Source organism: Anser brachyrhynchus (assembly GCF_964034855.1).
Source record: "Anser brachyrhynchus genome assembly, chromosome: 1".
NCBI lineage: Eukaryota > Metazoa > Chordata > Aves > Anseriformes > Anatidae > Anser > Anser brachyrhynchus.
This window is the reverse complement of record NC_137694.1, coordinates 183,732,564-183,744,324: the sequence shown is the minus strand read 5'-3', so window position 1 is coordinate 183,744,324 and position 11,761 is coordinate 183,732,564. Positions and strand designations below refer to the sequence as shown.

Genomic DNA, 11,761 nt, shown 5'->3' with positions numbered 1-11,761 from the left:
GGTTTCCTTCTTTGGCATCAGAACTTTACTTTGTTTCAAGAATGATTTGACATTCCTTTGTATCAGTCATTTTAATCATAGAATCATAGATTTGAGTGAAATCATCATTTGAGTCAAGCAAAATTTGTATGTATGATATGTTATTCTGGAGATAACCAGACATTTTTACAAATAAGTTATTGTAAAAAAAAACCACAAACAAACAAACAAAAAACAACACTTACAAATGTGTGATTTTATGATTTAATCCACTCATTAATCAGGAACACTTGCTATCAATCTGTTTTATTTTAATTGCATCTGTATACACATTTGATTTTATGGGGTTTTGTTCAACTGTACCGTTAATATAGTTATATAGAACACATATATTGGATTTTCTAATTGCATTTTCTTACCCAGTCATGATGGTTCAGGAGCTGCCAGTATGCCAGGTGTAGATAATAAAGACAATTTGGTGTGTTATTGGGTGGTGATCTGTGCAAATTAGATCACTATGTTAACTACAAAGCCAAACATAAATATCAAAAGCAGTAATAGAAAGAAAGAAGTCTCTTAAAAAATACCGAACAAGTAAAGTCAGAATCAAGCAGTGAAATGAACAAATAAGGTATGGGCATTGTCTTGTCAAAGTTAGTAATCTTAGATGCTGTTAAATATTTAGTGTGTTCTATTTGATCTGCTTCTCACAAGCTCCTTCTATAGAAGGTCTTTATGATCTAATAGCTGCCTGTGAATTTGCTACTTTGAATTAACAGAGTAAATATTCTTCTTTAACCACATTTGTCATTTGATAAGTGTCCTTGTGCAGAAGGAAATCAATCTGGAATAAGACCATGTTTTTTAATTACCAGCCAGCTTAGATATGGTAACATATTCTGTTCCCAGTGGTGAGATGGGAAGAGACCTGTGATCTGTGGTGGCTGAATTATAATTGCCCTGTTATTTACTTAAATGGAAGCATGGATACAAGGGGCTTGGGTTTGACTTTAAATAAATAAGGCGCTATTCAGGAAACATGTTCGAACACAAATGCCCTATAGGAAGGTATCTTGAAAAGAAATAGGACATTTCTCTGCTTATAAAACACACTAGAGACATTTGTGACCTTTAAAGGTATCCATAATTTTGCCCTCTAACTTTCTAAATCCATGGAGCTATTTAAATTACAGTAGAGACTGTGAAGAAAACAGATTAATGTTAATCTTTACAATCAGAAAGGAAGATTGTGTATTCCCACTGCTCATAACCAGTGCACAGAATAAAATATTCATGTCTGAAATAATTGTAAATGACCCGTTATTACACCAAATGAAATTCTGGTATATAATGCAGCTATTATATTGACTCATGCATTTATTAATTCTTTCTTATTTTAAAACTACAATGAAAAATGAGAACCACGCATACATTGACACATAATGAATGTGGCCCAGCAAGCTTTTTTTTTTTTTTTAAAAGGAATGAAATGTACTTGAAAGTGAGAACCCTCTTAAGAGCTTGAAAGATTTATTTATTTATTTTTTAATCAATGAGGTGTCATCATATGCCTTAAGTACTTTGTTGAAGGAGGACAGGAAAATCTATGGCCTATATGGAATGTTTTTCAAATCACGGTGTATGTCATCATATTTACTCTTCACATAATGTACATTCTTTTTCTCTTTTACAAACAGAAGCCTGGTTTTTTTTTTAAATTTTTTTTTTTCCTTTGCCTTATAGCTTTTCATGAGTCCAGCTGAGCTTAGAAATCAGTCACTATTGAAAGACAATTTCTGATCCTATAAGCAGCTACTTTGTGGAGTTCCCATTGCCCCTACTGACTAGAGTCATTGTCAATAACTCCTTGAGCTTCCACTGACTTTCTTTTCTTCTTTTTTTTTTTTTTTTTTGGGGGGGGGTAAAGTGAGTACAAGGTCATTTATAGACTGCCTCTCTGAGGCTTATAGGTATTGTATCATGTCTACAAACATAGAATACTAACCCAAACACCAAATCAAGTCATTACTGATGACCAGAATTTTTCTCCATCTCAGGTATAATTTTGCAGAGAGATCTCATCTCTTTTCATAGTTCTAATGGTCCACACTAGCATAAATTCAACTTTATTTATGAATGGGACATGGCAAGAAAATCAATAATGGAATTACCTCTATACAGGTACTAGGTCTTAAGCAGACGGATACTTCAGAACAATCTCTAGGCGGCTCTCAACTGCAGCAGGAATTATATCCATGCTAGTATTAAAAGGATGAAAAAGTGCCAAGAAGTTATTTTGCATCATTTTTTTTTCATTTTGTTATAAGCACTCTTCAAATTTAGCTAAAAGTGAAAGGGACAAAGCGCATGTTTTAAGAAGGTTACAGTATATGTTTAGTGCCTGGTGGATCAGAGCGCTTGAGGGAATGAATGCAAATTTATATTAGAGGATATCTTTCTTTTTGAGATTCTACAGCTCTTAGGTTGCATAAATCTTTATTTGATACTTCCAGTATCGTTAGTGGAAGTTTGCTCAGTAAAGTCTGGAGGGTGATATCCATGACCTTTCAAAATAGTTATTTTCTCAAACATCTAATTCTTGAACAAGATGAATCATGAAAGCTCTTCTGAATGTTTTAAATCTGGACATTCCCTTTTGCTTTAGAAGAGGTGTTGATTGTCATAGTGCTGAGAGATGACCAAATATACTCTCTACTTGTTTCTAAAGCATGTACCATGCCATTACAAAGTCACAAATGTTACCAAATGCTTGCTTGCTTGCTTGCTTGCTTCCTTCCTTCCTTCCTTCCTTCTTCTTCCTTCCTTTTCCCTCCTTCCTTCCTTGCTTTCTTCCTTCCTTTTCCCTCCTTCCTTCTTTTTCCCTCCTTCCTTCCTCTCTTTCTCTCTTTCTCTCTTTCTCTCTTTCTCTCTTTCTCGCTTTCTCTCTTTCTCTCTTTCTCTCTTTCTCTCTTTCTCTCTTTCTCTCTTTCTCTCTTTCTCTCTTTCTCTCTTTCTCTCTTTCTCTCTTTCTCTCTTTCTCTCTTTCTCTCTTTCTCTCTTTCTCTCTTTCTCTCTTTCTCTTTCCTCCTTTCCTCCTTTCCTCCTTTCCTCCTTTCCTCCTTTCCTCCTTTCCTCCTTTCCTCCTTTCCTCCTTTCCTCCTTTCCTCCTTCCTTTCTTTCTTTCATAGAGAAGCATTTTAGAACAGTTTTACTTTACAGCATCTCCTAAACAGGGCAACTTTGTATTGAGTGTAATAGACCCTGACATCTGAATCCACTTTGTTCCCGGTACTGCTGTGGTATCGGGTAGCTGTAGCCATCTCCTGGTTACCACAGGGTGAAACCCAGAGCGACTTCTGAATTCCACCCACCAGAAACCATTCCTCCCCACTCAGCCTTTTGTCCCTGTCGAGGCTGATCTGAAGGAGCTCCTGCAGAGAGCACAGGGCGGGGTGCCCTGCACCGCCGGGACGGGTCTGGATGCTCCGGGGACCGCGGGAGGGATCCAGCACCATGGAGAGCGCCGGGCGCCCTCCGGCCCGCGGCGCCGGGCGGTGACACCGGGGGGACGGAGAAACGTCGGGGGGCGATTTCCATCCCGACGCTGATGGTTTGTGCGAGGAGCCGTCGAACAGAAGGTCAAAGCATGACGTTTGGCCTCCTGCACTATATTTTAACCCGAGGAAAGGACTGAGCTATTTTCCTGACACTAACGGAAAAGAAAGCACGTTTCTGTGTTCATCATGCTCTTCGCATCGTGTTAGACTGAAGGCAACCGAAGCAGTAATAGATTTTTGTGTCCTTGTTACACTAAGCGGCAAATTCATCTGGCAGCTGAGGGCAAGGGTTGCAGCTACTGGTTACTAGATCTTGGTTTAAATTAAGAAGCTGAAAGAGACGAGGTATAAAGGGGAGGAAGCGACACACTATGTTCAAAAAGATCCATTCTATATTTCACCCCAACTCCCACCGAAGAAATGTGACAGATGACATCCCTTACTGTGATGGCACAGGTTCTGCTGTCAGATTAATCCGCAGCAGTTCTATGTACGTCCTTGGAGGTGAGCAGGAAAAAGTTAGTGAACCACTAAAAAAATGCAAAAGTACATCCAGTATCGACTCTTGCTTCCAGTCAAAAGAGGAAGACAGGGACTGGATGTATTCTAGGACTCAGGACTGCTTGAAGTACTTGCAGGATCTGTTAGCCTTGAGGAAAAAATATCTTGACAACATCAATAACTTGAAATCCATGCATAGGACTGCAGATTCCCCAACATCCACAAAATCATCCAAAACTGTAAAGAAGCCATTTCTTCTACTTCCTTCCAAAGAGTTTTCTAAGGTAATTCTGAAGACCTAAGAACTTTTGTCATGTAATTAGTCCTAAGCCATGAAGCAATTAGATGTATGACTTCTGCTGATTTTCTGCCTTATTGGTTTCAGCTAGTTGTCTTTTTATTTTTACATCTTTTAGAATACTACTAAATACCTTAAGATTCTGAGTAGTGTGAGCTCAAGTATGAATGACTGATAATGGAAAGAAACATATGTGTTTGGAGGTGTGTGAAGAGAAAATAAGGAAAGAACTATGAGAGTATGGGAAGTATCTGAAAACAATTTATGAAAAAGAGATCTGCTCTCTCAGTACTCTGACAGGCTACTTAAGTGTCTCAGAGTTCTCCACTATGGTTATTTATAGCTGTTAATGACCACAAGCACAGTAAATTTACTGGCAGCCTTTTCATTGGCATAAAATTACTTACAGAAAATAATTGTGAATCCTTTGAAACAGCTACATTTTTCTCTGACTGGTCAGATAGCTTGTTAGTGCTACATTTAGCAACAGTGCAAGCTCTACTGTAGGCAAAGAAGAATTCTTAAGGGTTCCTTTCTCTGTTAATTAGTAAACTTTCAAGTAGTTTTGAGGCAGGCAGTGTAGTTCTTTACCCTTTGCTGTAATGACACTGCAAACTAACACTGAATTTTTCATGCAGATTATTTCCATGTATCCTAGAGAGAAAAGCAATGCAAAGCTTCCTCATGGCTGCCTTTTACAGATCGCATGTCACTAGACAGTTCAGCAGTTAATCTGACCATGGGCTTGATTCAGTGAGGAAAAAGGAAAGAATTGCAACCAGACTAAAACCATGGCTTTGGCAGCAGTCTCACAGGTTACCCAGTGCAGCCTTTGAACTGGATATTAGCAGGGAAAGTGGGAAGAAGGGACATATGGCTGACCTACTGATTAATCCAGGTGGACTTTACCAGAAAATTATTTCCACATTTAGATGTTCCGTCACAGCATAATGTCAGAATGGCTGAGGCTGAGCTCTGTTGCAGACATTATTTAACCAAAGGACAAAACTCATGTTTTTACAGCTAGATGCCACATTTTTTCATTTTATTTCTTGATTTAACACCCATTCAGTCAGCTGGAATTTTTCATTTGGTTTTATTGGGCTTTATGTCATCTTTTTAATGCTTTGAGTGGTGATTCTCAGAAGCTAGGAATAAAATGTGGGAAACAACACTCAGCTCAGGGGGATGGAGAAGACAAATTTTATAAAGACATTACTATTGAGGACTAGGAAAACATCCAAGGAGAATGATTGAGATATAGGAGAGTGGTTTGCTGGTGCTAGGTGCCAGGAGATGAATCTCAACACTACAGATACACAGCTTGTGGAGTGACTTTTCATACTGTCACACAAAGGTTGGCTTGATGCAGGGGAGAATTACAGCATGCCAGCTCCCCTGATGAGCTGAGTAGTGATGTAACGGAGCAGTACATAGCTAACCATTAGATAAGGTGGGAAAATGAGAAAACTTAAACCATGAACCAAGAGGCTGAGAAATAGATTCTGCCCAACTAGGCTTCATGTAGCATTGTGACTTTCTGAGATTTGCCACTGAAAGTACCAGTCAAAAAAATGCCAAAATTTTAACTCAGGTTTATCAAACAAGTTTATCTCCCACAGGCTAAGGCTAGGAGTGCTGTCATCTCTCTGTGGCCAACTAGCTCTTATGCACCAAGAGCCCTGATACTGGCTATAATGGTAACTCCATGAGCCTTCCCTTCAGGAACATCAAAAGGAACATATGCCACCCAATGAGTTATTCTTGCTGACATAAATGGCAGGGCTGCAGATTCACAGCTCTGGCTTTGCAAAAATTAGGAGGAGGTCAAGAAAACTTCCAGACCATCCAGAATGCTCTGTTTTGTAACTCCAAGTTTTATGTTCACATACCGCAAGGTTCATTTTATCAGCAGGCTTGAGTGGCTTTGTCCCTTACTACCTGTTTATGTGAAATTACCTGTCAGTGGAAATTCCCCCTTTTTTCCCCTACCCACTATATGATTAATAGGAATGTGCTTTGCCCAGACAACATTGTCCTCAGGGCAGGTTTAATCCATAAGCAAGTCCCAAAGCCTGGACTACAGGCTGGTTGTGGATTCAAACTTTGCCTCCTGGGGCTACTGAGAGAAAAAAATAGAGAGGTGTGTCAGATGCTGGAAGTACACAGATATTTATTTGGAATGTCTTTTAAACAGTAAGGGCTTAGTTATATCAGCCGTCACTGTTCTCAGTCAATGTGTGGTAGCTGTTATCTTTTAGTTCTACAGAGGATGTCAATCATCCCATAATGTCAGGAGAAGAAGCCAACTCATCTGTCTGCCTCCACCATCCCACTAATGGGGAGCAAGCTGGCCCTTTAAAGATGTGATACAGCATGTATTTTTGCTTGTGCATTTGAAACCCAGGACAGTACTTTCCTGACTTGGAATTGCTCTGGTGACTTGCCTAGCTTGGGTTGGAATGGAAAATACACAGCCCTTCACTGGGCAGAACCCCCATGAGTGGCAGAAGGGTTCATCCCACATGGTCCTACAGAATTGCTAACTGAGGGCTTTATGGCTGCTTCAGCATTTATTGGCAGATGTGTGCTTTTTTATCAAGACAGGCTCCTAATTTTAAAACCCGTGGCTTTCCTGTGGGAATTATCACAGTGTTGAATGACTCATATTTTAGCGCACACAGTCATTTTCCATTTCAAAAAAGACTTCAGCAATTTAGATCTGGATTCATTTCATCTAACCTAGGCATTTTAATAATATGCTTAAATTAGTAACTAAGTTACCCCATGATCCCTTTGCGGTTGAGGGACAGAGCTGCCTGCAGAGGGGAATTCAGCCTACCTAAGGTCTGACTCATCTTCTGAAGGTACCGGAGCCCTGTATTAATTAGAGAAGGAACCCTGGATGACTACATTTCTAATGTGTGTGTCTCATTAGGTGCCTACTGCTAGGCAGAATAAAATTGGCTGTAAAGCACAGCTGTCACCTAGCCACCCAATTAAACAGCTTGATTGTGAGGGGATTCTGAGGGATTTTATAAACTCCTGCTGGCAGTGCCCAAGTGGAAGATGTTTCGTGTTGAGCACGTAACAAGATGGACACTTGTTAGGCTGCTGGTCTACTTTCTTTGATGGTTGCTGTGGAGTAGTCTGGACCCACATCCCTTTCTGGCAGCTTGAAATATGGAACCAAATACAATCTTTGCAGCTTCCTTATACAGTTCGCTCATTAGGGTGTAATTTTGTTCAGCTAACTTTTTTTTTTTTTATCAACAGACATCTATGGAGAGAAGAATAGTCCCACAGCACAGTTCGGATGTAGGAGAAGCAATAGCATTCTTTGACTCGGTTATTGCAGATCTGGATTCAGAGAGATGGTGGAGAGTTCCTGACACAGATCGGCCAAATGTGGATGTTGATTTTGATGGTAGGGTACAAAAAAGACAAAATATGATTACTTTTGGTGTGCAAAGAATAGGGGGAAGAGTGGCAATGTAATTCCATGTTTGCTTATTTAATAGACACAATTTTCCTCCCAGAGTTACTTCCCAAATCCAGGAGTATTACATGCATTATGTGAAACTACAGTAATACTTTGTTTGATCCCTGTTGGAAGGGTGCAAAACTTTTATGTGTGGCCAATATGTCAGCAAATGTAGTATGTGGAGTGTCTGTCCTCTGCCCAGGGCTGAATTCCACCAGCGCATCTCTACCCTGAACTGTTCACAGAGAAGAGCTATGAAAATGTCTGGTTCTCATTTTTCTCATTGAGAAATCACAGATTCATAGAATGGTTTGGGTTGGAAAGGGCCTTAAAGATCACCTGGCTCCAATCCCCCTGCCATGGTCAGGGGCACCTCAACCTGGCCTTGAACACCTCCAGGGATGGGGCATCTACAACTTTTCTGGGCAACCTGTTCCAGGGCCTCACCATCCTCTGAGTGAAGAATTTATTCCTAATAACTAATTTAATTCTCCCCATTTTTAGTTTAAAGCCATTCCCTCTTGCCCTATCACTAGACCCCCTGACAAATAGTCCCTCCCCAGCTTTCCTGTAGGCCCTCTTTAAGTACTGGAAGGCTGCTGTAAGGTTTCCCCAGAGCCTTCTCTTCTCCAGGCTGAACCCCCCCAGCATCCATCCCAAATGGATGGATGTTTTCTCTCCAAATAGCAAAGAAGAGTTCCCTTAGAGGTTAGTCTAAATAACGGTAAGTTTCCATCAGAAATGATGGGATTACCTGACTAAATGGAGAGGTGCCCATCTGAACTCATTATCCATCCTGTATAATCAGTGGAGAGAAACTGGCATTTCCCTTTGTTTGTGCTTTGGCTAAAACTAAGGTAAATACCTGAAACAGGTCAGATTATTTCTGCCCTAAAAGTGCGTACAGGACTTACTCTAACACATGTATTTGGACAGCAGACATTAAAATGTTAGATAAGATGAATCCCACACCAAGTGACATCCTGAAGTGAAGAAAGGTTGAAAGCTATCAGTAAGCTTCTGGTTACTCAGGAAGGACCCAGGAACCACCTTGTTCTCTTACTGAACATATGAATATATCACTGGCAAACTCCGTTAACTCGGGATTATCTTCTGTCTTTCAGTTGCTACCAGCACAAGCGAACACAGTTTACATTCAAACTGGATCCTTCGTGCTCCCCGCAGGTACTCTCAAGATACTGCCCAAACAGCCAAGGCTGCGAACCAGTCTCAGAGAAACAGCCAACGGAGAACCACTGGCTCTAGGAAGAGGTTGGAAAGGCATCCCATGTACTTGCCCAAAGCAGTGGAAGGAGCATATAACACATTAAAATTTAAGCCCAAAACACATAAGAGAGAATATTGAAAGAATATTCCATCTTCAGCTGAAGACAGAACACATTAAATGGAAGAATTTTTTTTTTTTTTTAACTCCAGCCCATCTCTTACACTCTAGAAGTGACATGTGCAGTCACTGAAGGTTCTTTGTGTGGGATGTACTTTAAGCCATGGCAATTCCAACGCTGGACTCATTTGAGTGTTTAACTCATCGAGTTCATTGTGCCTAACAATACTGCTTTGTCATTCAGCTTGGGGGGGAACTCCAACCTGAAAAGCCTTTTTGTAGTGCTGTTATTGAAAGCAATGATTCAGAGATTGCCTGGTGCAGTAATTTTTATTCAGATTCCAGTACTGCAAAGCAATTCAGCTAATACATTGTGAGCTTTTGCACCAGTGTTTGCATCTTCAGAGTGGGAATACAGAGTTTTCTCCATTTTTTGCATGTGAAAGTCTGTATGTGCCATCATTGACTCTGTGGTCTGAAAATATACAGCAGCACTGAGGTACAAGCAGGCTGTGGTACAAGCAGAAAAGGTTGCAGTGAATCAGCATTGGGAATCTAATGCTGCTTTGAGGAATTGCTCCAGTGTGTTTTGAAAAAGAAAAAAAAAAAAAAAGAAAGAAATGAAAGAAATACCCAAAATATCTTGTACTCTGCTTGCTACTGGGAATCGTTCTGTCCTTGGATACAATGCCAAGGGATAGTATGCATGCATAAATGCATGCATAAATGTGTACAACTTTTTTTCATATGATAACACCACCTCTTAGTTTTCATCTATTTCAACACCCAGATGATGAACAAAACTTATTCAAATGTTAGGAATCTAGACATCCCAGTGAACATGAGAAAAGCTTACTATCTTGGAGAAGAACACTTCATGAACAAATTGAAGATGTTGTTCTCAAGGGCAGGAGACAATTCACAGGCAAATCCATTGCATCATCATTAGAGTATACCCAGTATTTGGATTTCTGCTAGCTCATCATTAAAGACTACGTATTAGGAAGAACACAGTCTAAACGCGTTTTTCTTCAGGCTGTTTTACCTTAGAGGTGATATGTGTTATATGTGATATTTAGAATTGTTAATAACCGTACTCTGCCTATTTTATTGATGTACAGCAATGTAAAAATGCAAAGAATGTGACAAGAAGCTAAGACCCTGTGGATGTACTAGCCTATTGCCCTTCAGAGAGGGCAATACCTCTCCATACCTGAACACCTACCACAGGTGTCAACCTGAGCCACAACTCCTTTTTTTCTTAAGCTTTGCCTTAAGAATTTGCTAAGATGTTTGGGATCAAGCCTTTGTTAACTTTTTCATTTGATGTTCAGTTGGTGGTTCACTGTGACAGATGGATCGTGGCAACACTTGTATGACCAGCTGGTGATTTCCTCGTGATTTCTTGTTTCTACAGTTGGTGGTTTTTGTGCCCACAGCCTTGGATAAATTGCCTGAGGCACTGGCGATCTATAGCATCTATCTGATATATCATAACCATCATAAAACTTGTAACCACTACACAGAATATTTGGCGGGTGGCAATTCTGCTGATCCTGGTCCTTGTGACTCTGTTATTCAACCAGCATTTCTGCCACAAGGTGGAAGTACCTCTCTCAGATCTCACTGATCGAGGACACTTTTTGTCATGAGATAGGAGAGTGCCAAAAAAAAAAAAAATATGTTCCTCTATTTGCAGCTGGTATCTCCTGTTTGATTAAAGCATTTTGCTTATTTTTTCTAGTAGAGTTCATGAAGGGGAAGGAGGATTTGTTTTTGTAGTGCTTTAATCCTGGAGGTGCTTTTGCCAGTCTCAGTCTGTATTCTCCTGAAAATAACCAGTTTAATCAACATCACTGACACATCTTCGTGTAAATTAAAATTAAATTAAAGTCTGGGTTTTGCTTCCCTGCTGTTGGTGCTTCCCACAACTAGTCTGTATACAGATAGCATCATTGCCTTTGTAACTCCCCAGTCCTGACCTGGCTGCCCTGAACTGGACATTGTAACTGTCTTTAGAGTTGTTCTGACTTTGATGTGGTCAGGCAAGGCCACTCACTTCAACCAGATGGGAGAGCCAGAGCACAGCCTGCTCCAAACACAGCCCCCTTGCCTGGGGTACCTCAAGGCTGCAGCTCTGTGTGTGTGTGAGAAAATGGCGGATGCTGCACTGTTTTGGCAACTCTGTCACCCTGAAACTCCTCTCCAAGCAGAATCTCACACTGAAGTTGCGGAAGAACAGTTTTCCTAAGTGTGTGGTCACTTTTTTTTTTTTGCTACTGGGACATGAAACAGAGAGATGCTGACAGAAAACCTCATCGTCATTTTGATGTACTCTAATATAATTAAACATGCATAATTAAAATACTGATGAAAGAAGAAGAAAAGGTTTCCAATGGTGTTCAGCCCTGGGGTATACTTCGTATTCATGGTGCCAAGGTTTTACTCACTGAAGTAGCCAATCTTTTTTGCTGTTGCTTGAAGGATGCACTATGCTGTTCAAAACCAGACTACTTCAGCATGTTTGAGCTTCCCTGTAACTTCGTGTCTGCCCTTGTAAAGCTAAGGTATTTCTGGTCATCTCACTGTGACAGAGG

The 11,761-nt window shown here is 40.3% G+C and overlaps 1 protein-coding gene across 1 annotated transcript; it reads left to right on the top strand.

Annotated features, from left to right (window-relative positions):
* Positions 1-1,164: 1,164 nt before the first annotated feature.
* Positions 1,165-10,856, top strand: LOC308183495 (uncharacterized protein C13orf42). Its single transcript, XM_080569692.1, has 3 exons — positions 1,165-4,321; positions 7,612-7,762; positions 8,944-10,856. Exons 1-3 carry the CDS (start codon positions 3,908-3,910, stop codon positions 9,183-9,185), a joined length of 807 nt encoding a protein of 268 aa, XP_080425818.1. The 5' UTR covers positions 1,165-3,907; the 3' UTR covers positions 9,186-10,856.
* Positions 10,857-11,761: the final 905 nt, after the last annotated feature.

Bases quoted from the DNA above. Each gene is read 5' to 3' on its own strand.
- LOC308183495 (XM_080569692.1), top strand. From the start codon at position 3,908: ATGTTCAAAAAGATCCATTCTATATTTCACCCCAACTCCCACCGAAGA. The intron at 4,322-7,611 runs GTAATTCTGAAG...TTTTATCAACAG, and splicing joins CTTCCAAAGAGTTTTCTAAG to ACATCTATGGAGAGAAGAAT. The intron at 7,763-8,943 runs GTAGGGTACAAA...TCTGTCTTTCAG, and splicing joins TGTGGATGTTGATTTTGATG to TTGCTACCAGCACAAGCGAA.